The following is a 16,853-nucleotide window of genomic DNA, read 5'->3' on the forward strand; positions in this document are numbered from 1 at the left end:
CGTCCCCCTGTTAACAAATTACGAACGATCCATGGGATGTACTATCTTTGAGGACAATTTCTGCTTTTTTTGTCCTTTTTTATTTAGTTCTCATCCACTGAAGCAAAATATCTTATAGGAAGTTGTTTGAGACGGCATTACCTGAACAGGTTTCACTGTCTTGCTTGTCAGCTTCATACCGCTTTTGTTTGGGAAACAATTTATTTGACTGTGGTTCATCTAGTCCATGACCTTTGCACTATGATTTTAGAATTCATAGTTTCTTTTATAGTTTGTTTCAGCTGAACTCTTATGCACCGGATGCGACAAGACCGCATCTTCTTAATTCTTCAAATGTTCTCCTCTACTATCGCCGACCTAGTACGATTAGCTGACTAAACGTTTGAAGGCTCAAAATATCATTCTGTAAGTCGCGGATTCCATTTCCCATGGAGTATCTTGAGATGCAGACTATTGATGAACAAACTGAGGAACAAACGGCGGTGCAGAGCTTTTAGCACATAGAGGTCGAACTATCCGTTTTGCAAGATGCAGTGAATGATCTTCATCGGCTTGTTTCTTTGCACAACGACGAATTTCGTACAAAATATCTTATACTGATTGTATACTACCTACCACGTTTTGAAACAGATTTTTGTACGTGATACCATCATTCACTGTGGATTTCAGCAATGGCACCGTTCTCATTTTTAGATGCCTGAAGGCGAGCAAAGAGGCGACGATATTTGCAGGCTTCCAGTAGCTAAACCCTGCCAACCAAAACAGTTCCTAGGCCTTCACTCATAGTATTTTTCTGGACAAGTTTGCCAAATCCTAGGACTGGTGGAGTAATGTGCCGATAGGTGATTGTTGGCAAAACGTGACCTCCTTTAGGGTATCCTCAGTTGGCCCTATGTCTTTTTGGTACTCACTGAGCAGTAATTACTCCATTTCCAAATTTGTCGAAGTTTATCCATCAGTTCTTTTGAGTAAAAGCGTGAAACCGGGGCACCTCAATAAATGTCGCTCAGTTTCTGTTTTTGTCCGAGCATTAGCTCTCTCTCTCTCTGTGTCTCACACAAATATGCTCGGGTTTGTTTTAGGGACTCAAACATTCTGGGGGAATTGGTAGGAGTTGATTTCTCACACCACCACGTTCCTTGTTTGAAGTGATGAAACCTCAAGCGAAAGTCACTAAAACTTACCTCGTTTGTTTAGTGTTTATAGCAACGCTTTTCCTGTGTTTGCACTTTGTGGGTCACTGCATACCTCAATTTACCGTCAAAATTAGAAGTATCCACTGAGTTACTTCGGCATCAAAGGCAATGTGCAATCAGTTCATTTGGAAGTCTGGTTATCCTAAGCTTTACGAAATATACCGGCGAAGATATATGTCTACCCATAGTTTCCAACAAAAAATCTGGAAGTTACTCAGGATTTTGCGGTGAAGTTAAGTGGACGGTGTATCATCTCAGTTAGTTTCTTTCCATGCTTTCATTCATGACACCCCTAAAGTTGCTCAAAAACGTAAAACCTCGAGCGGGTAGACGGATCACACTGATAAACATGTGGATATGTAGTACCGCACCGACACTATTTTCACTTGCGGGTTTTATTTCGTGTTGTAGAGCCAGCTGTGCTCCAAATCTAATGTTGACCACCAACTGCCAGACATCCGTGAGATCGTGTGTCTCGTTGAGTAACGCCATAGGAAAACTGTCCAGCTAGCTTATTCCCCGACAAGATGCACAAATATCCCATCAATACCCAAACGGCACGCACACTAATCTGCTTCTTTAGCACTGTATGCGGTCTCCTCCATGGATTCGTTTTTAGAGTCTAAGCTGTGTTGCCTCCGTCTGAGCCCTAAACAGCTCGAGCTTTCAGTTCACTCTGCGGGGTCGCGTGATCACCTTCCCGAATTAATTCCTTTTCCACAGCTGAATACAAAAGTCAGCTGAAACTCATTTCGGCCTATTCTGGCTAACCGTACGTCACGTACAAGCCAAGAAAAGAGGCCTTTTGGACAAAAGAACACTCTAGGACGTTAAAACACTTACAAAAAATGACGACTAGGCTATAGGCTTCAGGGCCGATCAAAGAACAATGATCAAGATGACTGTTAAATCCAAAGATCCCTATAAAACGAAATGCTTTCAGTTAGGCAATTCCAAATTTAAGCTAACAAGTGAGAAAAAGTAAGCATGTTCTGTACCAAAGGCAACATCTGAAGACAATTCATCACTACCATTATCTTTGGATACAAAACGTTACCTCCCAAAACGCGCACAAACCTTACCAAGCTTCCTGGTCGTAAAACTAAAACCATCATTTAAGAGTGTCCCCTTACATGTTTTACTGAATAGCCAAAGTACGCACAATTTTCGAACTGAGGCTTGGCACCTGAATTAAAGACGCTTATGCTAGGATCCAAAGCCGCGTCACCTGTTTGTTTTTAGAGGTTTGGTTCTGGTTATCGGGCATTGGCTAGCTTACCAAAATCGCTTAACTAGAAATTTCATTTCGAAATTTGAAATCTTCCGGCCCTTTTGCCGGATCAACACCCAAGTTTCCATAGCTACCAAGTTTTTCCACTCTACCCTACGCCATTTACCAAGGCACGACTAGCCGAACCAATGGAATTTATTTCTCAACTTATTGGGTGCAGAGGCGAAGAAGTTGGCATTCCCACCACGCTTCTGAAAGGAATATCAGTTTTGTGTGCACTATATTCAGTTAGGTTTCAAGATCGGAATTTATCAGCGGCAAGGAGGGGTTCAGTCTGGCTCTCTTATGGGTAACTTTCAAGCAAATTTACCAACACATTAACTTAAAACCCAATAGCTAGGTGGAGCCGTGAACAATATGCACTCTGCGGTCATCGCACAAGCAGAGTATTTGTACTTGTCATTTACCCACCTGTTCGGCAGTGCCGATGCACCCCATGCCAACAACCCAGTAAACAAGCTACCGGTGTAATGGCGGACACTACTGATGAAGCATGTAAATAGTATGTTGTTTTCTGGCAACTCCGTTTCGTGTGTGATGGGAGGTGGGGTTTATTATGGAACTTGCGTAACTGCTTTGCAGTTGCGAGGTAGCCAATGAGCATCAGCAAAAGTCAAAGAAAGTGCGTGAGGATATTCAGTTTTACGAAACATGGTGCATATGAGGCGTTTATATTCCCGTTCAATAGTTTGTAAACGTTTGTTTGGTGTATGTTAAGAAACGACTTCGCGGCGAATAACTTCCTTTCTTACACTTGGTGCCGTGGATGAGAATGAAGATTCTATGGCCACAGCCTTTGAGGATGGCTCTCTGCGGTCCTTCCTGGAGGATTTCGGGGATGTTGCTGGGACGACTGTACTGGATACTGAACCAGGCATGTTAGCGGCACTGAACCCCCCCCCCCAAAGGCCGGATGAAGGCGGCCCTAGATGCAACCGGAAGGGGCCCGCGGAAGCTGGACTAAGCCGTCGCTCTCTCAAAGGAGTTTGACATACTGACAGACCACCAAGAGACTATGAGACCTACTTGGAACCTGCATGAAACCCGACGGAGTTCTTTGCCAGCACACAGCAGTCGGCGGATCGGGCCTTGCCGGAACTGGACAGAGTGTCGCGCGAGCGGTTGCTGGCCGACCAGCTCGTCAGGGGTGTGCATCTTGCACTTGACGATCAGTTGGTGAGAGCTAATGGCCAGCTGAATGTGCGCGAGCTTGTGCATCTGGCATGGGTATTGGCCAAAACGCCAATAGCCGCGCTGCAGTTGCAAAAGAATAGGGATGATTCATCAGTGGAGGACCTGGAGAATGAAGTGGGCCAATTAACCGGATGGCTTGCAGCCATCGAGGTGAAATCTTGAAGGCACGCTCGGACAAGCTGATGTTACAAATGTGGCATGCTTAGCCACTGGAAAAAACATTGTTGTCGTACCTGACCAAGTGAAAATAGTGAAACTTTGGATCCCTTCGCTTTTCCAGAGCGAACTGCAATTAGTTTTGTGACACAGGATACCATACAAGCCGTTATCAAGATAGACGGCTTTTGAATAAACTGACCGTAAATTGGGTTGTGGTTGTCTCTTTGGTTGCAGAGGCCTTCCATTCCCTCCGGCATTTCCGATATTCAATGGTGATCGACATGCGTTCATGATACTGGCAACTATCTGTCAAGGCGGAGGACCAGGAGAAAACGGCGTTTACGGTTGGGGACACCCAATATCAGTTTAGACGGACGGTGTTTGATTTGTCTGGGGCACCATTCACACTCCGGAGCTTGATGCAAAGTTCAACGAAAGGACTAAAGAAATTTTGCCCTGTACGGAGATGATATCGCTGTGAACAGCTATTCGGGACCGGAGCACACAGTCAACTTGCAGGCCGTATTGAAGCAATTCGAAAGACTGGCCTGCAGATAAATGAAACCAAGAGACAGTCCGCTTGGAGTTCAGTGAAACTGTTGTGGCATGAAGTGGGTCAATGCCAGAAAAATATGCTAAGATTGAGAATTGTGCTGTTTCAACTTCAAAGGGATCTCTACGGCAGTTTCTTGGACAAGTAGCATACTATGGCCGATTTGTCAAGAATATTACCACGATTTTTGCCCCAGTCTACGAATTGCTTGGGCAAAATGGAACGTACCAGCGAAGCACATGGGGCTTGTGCTTGTCAACGCGCGGATACCGGATAAGCAGCTCATCCTCACCCAGGGTCGGAGAGATGATTGCTGCTACAACAAACGTCAGTGGTCGCGGTATCGGCGTAGTCCGAAACCAGAGGATTGGAGTCACTGAATAGACCAGTCGTGTCCTGACACTCGTTAGGCAGAAGTGCTCAGCTATTAAGAATGAATGTTTAGAAATCGTCTAGGTTCAAGACAAACGGCGGCTATTCCTCCTTGGACAAAGAGTTCATGCGTAGACTAACCACAACCCTCTAGAGTGGATCAGACCAACAGACATTCCCATAAAATGCTGGCGCGCTTGGCACTCTGTTTAGAATTCACGATTCGACACGTGCCAAGAGAGGAGAACCATGCCCGAAGACTGAAGATGAGTTTCCCAGGATAATGGTTGGCTCCAACAGCCTCGTCGCTGGTTGGTGTAAATCCGATGGCAGGATTCTGTGCTTGCCTTGTTAAATGGAAGGGGTTGAGAACGGAGAAGAGAATGGGGGACCTGAGACTCTTTGGGGTCACCTCAATGACCTGAGGCTGAGTGGGGCTGGTATAATTTCCCGGAATGCCACTGATTCTGATGTTGTGCTGCCCGTGACACCTCGCGTCTTGAGGCGACAACTGATCGTCAAATGCCTCAGGATTTCACACACAAGGTGCACCAAGACGTCCGACTTACTTCGGTCCGGAGCCCACTGGCCCGAGATGAGAAGTGGGTTGGTGGATTTTGTGGTGTCTTGTGAGCGATGCTGACTGATAAAAGGTAGTACGGCAGAGGCAGCCTCTCCCATGGAACCGAGTCCTGTGAGGGAAATTGGCGAATTAAGTTTCGCCGACGCCATGGGCTTCTCCCACTGATGTCAGCGAAAACCAATGTATCGTGATAATGAAAGAACACCTATCGTAGTGGGTCGAGGAGGCATCCGTGCCAAAGCAACGGGCATTGACGATCAGCGGATTGGTAATGCATCACATCGCGACCAACCAAGGGGTGACAAAAGTGACCCTAACTGCTCGGAGGTCTTGCTTTGAGAGTAAAGAGCTTGTGAATAGCTGCGCATCAGACGGCTATAGACAGCACTCCAACGTATGCAAACAAAATGTCAACCAAACGACATAACCGAGCGATCAATAATTGGCTGGTGGCTAGAGGAAGTCACTGGGAAGTAAACCGATGTTTTTGCCACCACATCGTGCTTCCACAGGCATTCTCCCATGTATACTGATGCATGGTCGACATCCGGGCCCTCCAATTGGTCAGAAAATTTGGGTGTGGTCGGCAAGCCGTTTGTCGCCGGATTAGATAGGTGGGGAACGGAAGGAAGCTCGATAAAAACCTGACCGCGTTCGAAAAAGCACTAGGCAGAGAACGGCAAATAAAAATGCACGTCCATTCCCCATAGGCGAGAAAGTGAATTGGAAGGATCAGCAGAATACTTGAAGGAGTGAACTGGAGTCGCGGAAGCTAGGCGGACGATGGCAAGGACCATTTGTCATTACCGATCGCCGGACGAACGTCTTAACTCAGGACTGTAGGGGATCGAAAAGAGTTTACTCTTTTGGAGGTCAGCTCCGGAGGTGGCATGATACACTCAAAAAGCTGCCTAATAGACTTGCCGCCATGGCCACCTTACGAAGGTAAATTAAAAATCGTCGGCAGGCAAGCGACGTTTAAAATAAGAAAAATATCTAATGCGGAATACCACTGATGGGGCATTTGAATGGTATGTTGTTTTCTCGTAACTCTGCCTCGCGTCTAATGGAAAGTTGGGTTTGTTTTGAAACTTGTGGAACTGCCTCGCGGAGTTCGTTTGCAGTTGCGTGATATCGTAACTCTGCTCGCGTCTAATGGAAAGTTGGGTTTGTTTTGAAACTTGTGGAACTGCCTCGCGGAGTTCGTTTGCAGTTGCGTGATAGTCAGTGAACATCAACAAAAGTTCAAGATGTGCGGGGATATTCAGTTTTTAGAAACATGGTGCACATGAGACGTTGACATTAGTCTAAATAGTTTGCAGCTCTTTGTATGGTGTTTTTGATAAAGCGACTTCGCAGCGAAGGGCTTCTCTCCTTACACTGTTCGCTGCGGTCAGCCAAAAAATACACGATTCATTGAGTCACTGTTGAAATCAAAAAATCAGTTTCAAAGATCAATTTTTAAATAAGACTTCAGCATCCACCCTACACTCTCTTCCTCATTTTAAGAGGGCTTTTATGCAATAAATAATACATTTGGCTTGCGTTCACGAAGCAAATCGATGATTATGTTGCATGCCTAGTCATATTCGCTGCCCTTGCCACCAGTGGCCATGTGTTTACAGGCATAGAGTTTACTCTTTAACCAGAGTGCAATTCAAAGCCATGCTATGATGGTGACTACAAATACCATGCCGACAAATGCGACTGCAATCAGCCCAATATAATTGTCTTCATAATTTCGTTCCATTCCAGCACGACCATAATTTAAATGAATGGTTAGGTGAGAAAAAATAATATTTATTCCCAACTAGTGGGTAGCTTGCCGTCAGGCATGATCACAGTATTACATTCAGCATAGGAGCAGGACTAAGGGGGGCTGTGAATAATGGGAATTTACCGGAAAAGGGACGGTTATGTAAATAGTTTGCATTAATGAAGTAGACTTCATTACACCTGAGGTGGCATGGGTAGGGATCCAAAATAACAAGGGCAGCTTATCTCGTGTGGAGAACATATCAGATGACAAGATCCAATCGTTGAGGTTTAAAAGTGGCGGGCAAAACCAAAACGAGCGAGGTCATAACAAAAAGCTTCCTGCCTGAAACGTGACAAAGAACTTCAAACTGCAGGAAGTGCGGAGCCGGAATAATGGATCTGGAGAGGCAGCGGAACAGCTACGACACGACTGGCCAATTTGAACTAAAGCCCAAAACCGTCACTAGGGCTTCATGGCCTTGGGTCGTTTGGCGAATTGCTACGGAAGCGTAAGTGGGGATGTTGAAGTGGGGTGATATGCAATAAGGACATATGGTAGTAGGAAACTCAGAATCACAATGTGCAGTGGAACTTGAGCGACTCACCAGTGTTGCTTCTGGAGCAGGGTCGAGTGGAAAAGTTACTTGGGAGAACGGGTTCACGGAAACTGTGCGAAAACTGACTGGCTTGGTGAGGAGTATGAAAAAAAGTCGCCGAGATCTTTACATCCGACAGAAGGTTCGGCAGATTGCAATGAACGCCTTCTGGTGGGGGCTGGTGACGAATGAAGACTGACTGCGGTTGTTGGTAAGCGAACGAGTGGGCGAGATGGCGCGGTCAAAGTAGGAAGTGAACAATTGCGGGTGTACTATCAAACTGAGTATCACAGTGCTGTACCGTCACTGCATTGAAATACTTCGGTTTCTGGGCAGCCCCTTGACGGACGTCGTGATTGAGGTAGTTAGGCTGAAATGCTCAGTCCTGTGATCAGCTGGATGTTGTGCGTTTGCCGAGGGGTTCTCAGGGTAGGCAAAACCAATGTAATATCGTGCGTAGTGTTTGTTGTTTTTCAGGCCGGGGATTCCTTCGTTCGTAATGCACAGACCAGGTGGAGTGGGCAACGGCCAAACAGGTATTCCATAGCGCGTAGTACCACGGGTCGAAGCTTGGGAAGAAGATGAAATCAGATGAGATCAATAAGGTCTGAAGAGATATGAGCGTCATCAGACTGGATATAGTCCTTTAATAGGGTAAAAATCAACGTCTACCACAGGTATCGGGGCGACACCAGGTGATTGAACAAGACGGGATAAGGCTGGTTTCGCACTCGCTGCTCCGATCCAGCGTGAAATTCCTCCTTGAATATCATAAGACTCGAGCATGTGCGGGTGCAAAATATCTACTGTTTGAATGAATGCTTCTGAAGGTCGCAAAATTTGGCATTCTAAGAGCACTCCATATTAAGCATGGATTAAGCCGTCCATGAACAGGGGCATAGTCAGCAAGCAGTCCGCAATGCGCTGATTTCAGGTAGTTGGCAGTAATGTGATTTAAAATTGCCCCGCTCAGAATTCTATTCATCATCATGCATGGTATGCTAATGATGCTAATAAGTCCTAGCTACTGGGCGGCAAGGAGATTTGGAGACAAAGGATTGGACAATGTTTCCGCAGATCTCCCCAACACAGCTGCTTCATGGGTTGAAAGCAACAATGCAAGCTCAGTCCAGGTCAGCTGATCGGTATTTGTGTGACTATTGCAGTGACTTAAGACGTCAACGCTTGGTTCTGATACGCCGGTAAATTTTGCAACCTGATTCTACACAGCTGATCCGATTCACCCTGGAATGTTAACTAGCTTCATCATCTGCCGAGGAAACAAGCGAAATTTTCGCTGCACATTTTAGACAGGCTGTCCCCGTGAGGCTTGTCTCATTGTCAGGTAATGGCATTCGACACCTTTATACAAGCAAAGGAGAACAAAATTTCCATCGGGCCGGTTGTAGTGGTTAACGGTCCTAGGAAGTCTCCAATGAACAGCAAAAACGACTACCATAAGTCAGATATAATGTCAATAGGGAGGCAGTCCAAGGAAATCTTGACTCAGTCCACAAGCGGAAATTCCGAAGATCCGTATGCTGTTAAACAATCCCTAGGAAGAGAAGAGTCTACGTTCCTGGTAACCCATACCGCCGGTAATCTCAATACACATTCACAAAAGTGTAAATAGATAGGTACAGTGTCTGCAGCAAAAATTTTGTTCACATTTGGAATTGGCGTCAGCCAACGTTATTCAACCATCATTCATAAAAACAATTACTCATCAAAAGGCGCAAATTCCCGCTGATATACATTGACAGGGAGAAAAATATGATAGTAATTAGGAAGCTAGCAGTTTACAAGTGCTACATGGTCATAACTTTGTGATCGGCCGATTTGTCACCAAGACGAAGCTTGTTTCGCGTCTCCCCGCCGGTCGACCTTCTGGATGTCTTCTGAATGGTGAAAGTCAGGTATGTGTTATATTATATGGCAGATGAAGCAAAAAGCATAGATGAAGGTGCCGAATTAAGCTCGTCGCCCCCCGGACTACACAGTTGGAAAAAATGAGCGCTGGGTGCTACCGTGCTCATGTCTTCGGCTCAGTGCAGTACCTGGTGCAAATCCGGCCTGTTGGTCCCGGACAAGCACCTCGCAGGGTGCGGTCAGGAATCGCGGCCTTATTAGCGCCTTTGGTACAGTGGTTGGCTCAGACGTTTTGCACGAGTTTTTTGGACACAGGCACGATGGTTGATTTGTTTCACTTTTGAAAGACAATCGTGCTCAAAAATTAGTCATTCAGATTAATGCGAAACGAAGGCTCACGCGTCGATGGGAGGACAACCGGCCCTGTGTCTTGTTGACTCTTCAAGGCAGAGAGGCCCAGGATTACTGCAGAAAAGGAAGCGGAGGCAAAATGAAGGAACTTCCGAGAATGGTCGATGTCCATCCAGGCTGTTGTCCAAAATATTCAGCCAGAATTTCGTAAAAGTTCAGTATCATCCCCAATCACCTCACCAAATTCCGGTCTGTAAGATTCCGTTTTATGGTTCCATTAAAAAGGATTCAGGTATGTCTCAGCTGCACCGGGTTGCTCTATTTCCAAAGCCATGCGTTTCCATCAGTCTTCCGCACATTTACAATGATCGTGCTGTTACCTAACAGCCGTTCCAGTTACCTTGCGCTCCGCATTAGAAGTAATGCAAAGCTTAGCATCATGGAAGGTGGCTGTCATGAAATCTAGTGATCGCGGGTCCTTTAGGTTCTTGTATCATCCCATAAAGTCTTTTGCGAAGTCCTCTGCAGCTATGGTGCGACGATGGATTATTGGACTGATTTCGACTATATGAACGATTGTTCATCGTAGTGCAATGATGAGTGCCCACGCTGATTCCTCATCCAGAATTCTATTGTGCGACTCCGGATCAAACAACTCAGATTTTTCATTGATTCGCCCACTACCAGTCAACCGATATGCGCTTATTTCCGACAATGAAGGATATTGTACTCCCATTTTTCTGCACTATGACATGGCTGGGTGCAGCAAGATCGATGTCGAGTCCCTGTATTTTATTGTCGCTGCGATGGTTTATCCATTACACAGGATAGTTTGTCGTACTTTGATGATGAAGTTATCATTCCACTGATTCAGCAAGCGACTGTTCTTGCAGATTTGCACTCTTGCACTCTTGAAATCCCTTGTGGGCTTGTTATGCTGGCTGCCGGGAATATATGCTGGCATCAAGTATACCGCTACACGTGTGTTAAATGTACACACCAAATTCACAGGCAATAATCGCAGTGTATCCATGGCTAGTTGTGAAACATGTCAACGAATTCATGCCGAATGCGATGGTCCTTTTCCATGTAAATGCTATGCTTAACTTGTTATTGAGGTATAGTAACGCCGGACTGAAACTTTTCTAACTACTTCTCCAAGTGCTTAATTCACATAACAAGCATCAAAAAAGTATTCAGCCATAAAGGGGTACCAACTCTTTTGGTTACTGACAGCGATAGATAATTTGCGGCAAAATCTCTCAGGGAATGAATTAAAGGCGTTAAATTTGGTAATCTGTTTACCGCACGATCACAACCCCAGTCGAATAGGTTTGCTGAGAATTTTGTGCGGACATTCAAATCTTCCAATACCTCATTCTCTCCTGCTTCCTTTGCGGAATGAGACAACAGAATTTGTAGTTTTTCAATCCAATACAGAAGCACTCTTCATTCTGTTACTGGGTTTAGTCCCGTCATTTTATTTAGACCTCGCTCGCACAGGTCTTGACTGTGCCAAGACGACTGAAGTTGGTATTCTTCAGGGGTAACAATTTATGACCTACACGGAACATACTTTTATCAAATGCCAAACGTATTGTTGCCACTCTCGATCCGGATGGTTTATGTTTGCACCGGAGATCAAATTGGATTCAATAGCAGATGTCCGTCAGTCAACGGCCCTCCTGCCGTTTCAAATTCTGATGAATGTTTTGCAGATGATCTTGTTGCAATCGAGCAAAACTTTATCTCTGACGATATGCTACCTAGGAAGAACCTGAAATTCTTCCATCTGGAAAAATACGAAAAATTACGATCAAGACCACCACTGAACTACAAGCATCCAGAAGCTCATTCAAGGTAAGGCGGATGTGATGAACGTTACTGATGCTCCATTCAGGCGGTGTCCTTGATTTCTAAGTGAGTGGCCGTTTGCCCATTCTGGGCCGGATTACATCACCTGTAATTTCTGAGCTCTTGTGTTTCTGTCATGTCTGCCGCACTTACATCAGATTGATTTGTTTAGATGGTTCCAAGAGGGTGTCAGGTTTCCCGCTGCACTCAGCACTAGTTGCTACGCATAGATTCTTCTACGCACTTCGATTTAATGAGGACGCAACATGTACCCATATTTGTTGTCGATAGCATGGCATCTGGACAAGCGGTCATGTACACCTTCACTTAAAGTAGCTCCTTGCGCTATCGTAGGCTCTGGCTTGTTTGGGGGGTGATGAGAAAATCCACATAAAGGCGTTTCGCTAATAAACAAACGCATAGGTGAAATGAGTGCTCTCGCCCAGACTTCTCCAAGCCGGTTCGCTGTCGTCACTCATTGTTCCTTATAGCCGTTCGTATCGGACAAAATAAGGAATGCGGACTGCCTCTCAGCTATAATAAGGTCTGTCGAGCGATCAGGTATTGCATGCGTTCCGATAGGAAACAAAATAATCTTTAGATATCTATATTCAATTTCGAACCAATTTGGTTTTGCGTAGGAGTCGTCTTGAACCCAGCTGAATCTCTCCTCTAATATATTATTAGCATGTTTTTTAACATATGATTTAGTGTATGGCCTCTTCAGTAACGCTGCTGAGTGGTTCGGCATGCGTAAATTAACGCCATTCAGAGATTACCGGTCGGGGTTGAGGTTTTCACGCGGCTTCATAAATGAGTGCGGTGCGCGAAAGTTGGACCATGTATTGGATTGAGTAGCCATTTTATGCGGATAGTTTTTCATGAAACCTCACTCGTTGAGTTCATATGACCAAGCGGCCCTGAAACGGTGATCTTTTGGTGTGCTAAAGTCCCTTTTGGTTCACTAAAGGCGTATATGATTACAGTAGGTCGAATACAACTTCGTTTCAGCGGCAGGGCCTATAGTCACTTTGAATGAATTATCCATGGGCAGGTTCTTGTGATTATTAAGGGTTGAAGTTGGACGGTCCCCAACTCTCCTCATTGCCATTCCCAATTCTCACTATGGAAGTTGTTTCTGACGCCCATGTACAGATCAGCAAGGTCCCCTGGGAAACGGCTGATAGTACATCACCGCCTACATCTGGCAATCATGTTCTGTACACACCCTGAAGGGCACATTCGTCATGCAGTGCCTAGAGCAAGGTAGTTAATAATGAGCTACTGTGCTAACTAGCTGTACTTCAGAAAAATAGGATTCTTGAATGATTGGATCTCAAATACATATTCCAGCTGTTTACTAAGGACAACTTCGACTTGCTTTAGCTAAAAACTATGGATGTTGGGTGACACTGTGGGTGGCGACTGTATCGATGATAACACAGCTCGCAATTCGTAGGCTGTTTCTTCACTTGGCTTAATATACTTATGCGGCCGAAGCCTGTGTGTTCAATCGTCTACCTCTATGATGGATGACAGTGGTGTGTTAAGTAACTCTTAGTCGTAGCATTTTATTTCACGCCAACGAGCTGTGGCCAATTCCAGCAAAACATGTTCTTCATTGAGGAGGTGCAGCAATCATGTCGACCAAAAACTACTCAGATACCACAGTAGTCCGTAATCTTCAAAATGAATATAGATCGCCTTAGCTAGCCAGAGGCTAATCTCCATGCCATATATATTTTAACAGGAGACACGACGACGCCAGGAAACGAGACCACCATAAGAATTTTGGGTGGTGTGGAGCTTGGACGAGCGTCACACCTGGAGAACATCCATGAGATGCGATTCGGGTAGCTCCAGTCCCCTTATCGGTGACGGGTCCTGCCTAATTTAATTGAACAAAGGCTCTCACATACCCCGCCCGACCATCTTCCTAGCCTTAATGGAACCTCGGAATGCCTAGATGGAGCTGTAAAGCTTGAACTGGTATTCTGAACTTAATTGCCAACCCGCCTATCTGTTCCCATTATCCACTCACTGCTCTCAACAGCAAAAATTTCACGGTTGAGGTAAAGTATTCTACGCGAAAATGTTGCATTTTGGTTGCGTGTGTGCTCAAACTAAAAACCTTCCTAATCTGCTCTCAGAATTTTGCAGCTCACCAAATTTCATTGATCACCGAAGCAATTATGCCTCTTGATTAGAAGTCTTGTGGGCTAATTTCCTAGCATTGCTGACACTCCGGGACGCCTAAATTGGGCTTATGAATTTGGACTGGTACTCTCAATTCAACTGTCAGGGACACGTTATAAATTTCGAAAATTGAATTCCATTGTACGAATAGCCGCAGGCTATTGACACACCCAAAATGGGTTCCCGAAACTCTAGGGTTTTGGAAGTTGCTATTTTAATGGGAGTTTAGACTAATCAATTCGCACCTTCCCGTGACATCTTGCATGTAGCAATTTGTTTAAGTGAGCGAAATGTCAAGCTCATTGACCATCGCCGATTTGAATTTTTTCCCGGTTAACGCGACATAAAACACGAGATCGCTCTTTAGCATCTTTTGGCGTTCTACGGTGTTCCTGAAGAATCAAAATGACATTAAGAGTATTTAATGCAAATGCCACCCTATAGGATCAGTCGCAGGTGTTTGTTTGCTTTATACACCTCAGATATAACAAATGGGATATTTGCGTTGGGTGAAACTGCTCACAAAACATTTTCTCCATGGATCTCATGTTCCATTAAGTGCAATAAAGTTAGATAACAGCACAAACTTGCAATGCCAGTACGAGGGACATGTAGTGGTCTGCCTACCCAATAAGTTAGTTTGCCAGGAGTGTGTGGCAAAGAGATAAAAATAATTACGCTAGGTTGGGTATACAAAAATAAAGAGATTAGATGGAACAGACTCACTAACAATGGTCCTCTTTAAAATGGTTCGTCGTTGGCCCAGGTCAGCGAATAAACAACAACCAAATTATGTTGGCCCAGAGGTCTTCCGAACAGTTCTCACATATAATAGATCCCGAAGACGTCTGAAATGTTTTGGTACCAGAATTAATACATGAGACTCGCGAATGACCTCTGCAAGCGCGAACGAAATCAGAAGAGAGAGTCGAATTACGTAACCACGCTCGTATTATGTGAAATTGTACAAGTGCGCGTTTTTGTAGTTTTTCGTATTCAAACAAAAAAACGATAATGCAATTGATGAACCACGTAGTGTTATAATGGAAGTAAAATGAAGGTACAAAACGCCACACTACTCCCCCACTAGAGCGTTGACCGTGAAAAGGGAAAACGCTCGAATAAATAAAGTAACGAATCACAAAGTTGCTCACTTCAAGTTTCGTAATCAGCTAAGCGCTGTGAGAAACGGACGCGACGTCCGGAACGACTAGTGGAAGGAGTGAGATTGGAGGCAGGAATATTTTGCGTAGCTGTGGGTGTTGTTGGGATAGCAGGATTGCTGGATGTGGTCGTGGGTGCTTCGATGTAGGAAGGTTTCAGACGATCAATGGAGACGGTATCGTGCTTTCCGCTTCTCTCTAAAACAAAGTATTTAGAGTGACGTTCGATGACCTTGAAGGGGCCATCATAACGAGGTTGGAGGGGTTTCCTCGTTGCGTCATGTCGGACAAATACAAACGGTGTAGAAGAGAGTTCGGTTGAGATGTGCTCCGTTCGTGTCGATCGTCTCGTCGATGTCGCACGATGTTCGGAATGGGTTCCCGAAACTCTAGGGTTTTGGAAGTTGCTATTTTAATGGGAGTTTAGACTAATCAATTCGCACCTTCCCGTGACATCTTGCATGTAGCAATTTGTTTAAGTGAGCGAAATGTCAAGCTCATTGACCATCGCCGATTTGAATTTTTTCCCGGTTAACGCGACATAAAACACGAGATCGCTCTTTAGCATCTTTTGGCGTTCTACGGTGTTCCTGAAGAATCAAAATGACATTAAGAGTATTTAATGCAAATGCCACCCTATAGGATCAGTCGCAGGTGTTTGTTTGCTTTATACACCTCAGATATAACAAATGGGATATTTGCGTTGGGTGAAACTGCTCACAAAACATTTTCTCCATGGATCTCATGTTCCATTAAGTGCAATAAAGTTAGATAACAGCACAAACTTGCAATGCCAGTACGAGGGACATGTAGTGGTCTGCCTACCCAATAAGTTAGTTTGCCAGGAGTGTGTGGCAAAGAGATAAAAATAATTACGCTAGGTTGGGTATACAAAAATAAAGAGATTAGATGGAACAGACTCACTAACAATGGTCCTCTTTAAAATGGTTCGTCGTTGGCCCAGGTCAGCGAATAAACAACAACCAAATTATGTTGGCCCAGAGGTCTTCCGAACAGTTCTCACATATAATAGATCCCGAAGACGTCTGAAATGTTTTGGTACCAGAATTAATACATGAGACTCGCGAATGACCTCTGCAAGCGCGAACGAAATCAGAAGAGAGAGTCGAATTACGTAACCACGCTCGTATTATGTGAAATTGTACAAGTGCGCGTTTTTGTAGTTTTTCATGTTCAAACAAAAAACGATTATGTAATTGATGAAATACGTAGTGTTATAATGGAAGTAAAATAAAAGTACAAAACACCACACTACTCCCCCACTAGAACGTTGACCATGAAAGGGGAAAACGCTCGGATAACTAAAGTAACGAATCACAAGTTGCTCACTTCAAGTTTCGTAATCAGCTAAGTGCTGAGGGAAACGGACGCGACATGGAGAGAGGTTGGCGGGAGGAATATTTTGCGTAGCTGTGGGTGTTGTTGGGATAGCAGGATTGCTGGATGTGGTCGTGGGTGCTTCGATGTAGGAAGGTTTCAGACGATCAATGGAGACGGTATCGTGCTTTCCGCTTCTCTCTAAAACAAAGTATTTAGAGTGACGTTCGATGACCTTGAAGGGGCCATCATAACGAGGTTGGAGGGGTTTCCTCGTTGCGTCATGTCGGACAAATACAAACGGTGTAGAAGAGAGTTCGGTTGAGATGTGCTCCGTTCGTGTCGATCGTCTCGTCGATGTCGCACGATGTTCGGACATG

General features: G+C 44.9%; 1 protein-coding gene across 1 annotated transcript in view; it reads right to left on the bottom strand.

Moving 5' to 3' along the window:
- T265_09947 (hypothetical protein) overlaps positions 1–13,708 on the bottom strand; it is a gene marked incomplete at both ends in the record, with an annotated part of 88,181 nt that extends 74,473 nt beyond the window's left edge. Inside the window, 6 exons of the mRNA XM_009176177.1 lie at positions 3,514–3,741; positions 4,040–4,146; positions 5,335–5,457; positions 8,023–8,271; positions 9,971–10,036; positions 13,696–13,708. Coding sequence (XP_009174441.1) covers positions 3,514–3,741; positions 4,040–4,146; positions 5,335–5,457; positions 8,023–8,271; positions 9,971–10,036; positions 13,696–13,708 — 786 coding nt within the window. The remainder of the gene's footprint in view (positions 1–3,513; positions 3,742–4,039; positions 4,147–5,334; positions 5,458–8,022; positions 8,272–9,970; positions 10,037–13,695) is intronic.
- Between the last annotated feature and the right edge of the window lie 3,145 nt (positions 13,709–16,853).

This window comes from Opisthorchis viverrini (genome assembly GCF_000715545.1).
Source record: "Opisthorchis viverrini unplaced genomic scaffold opera_v5_331, whole genome shotgun sequence".
Taxonomy (NCBI): Eukaryota; Metazoa; Platyhelminthes; class Trematoda; order Opisthorchiida; family Opisthorchiidae; genus Opisthorchis; species Opisthorchis viverrini.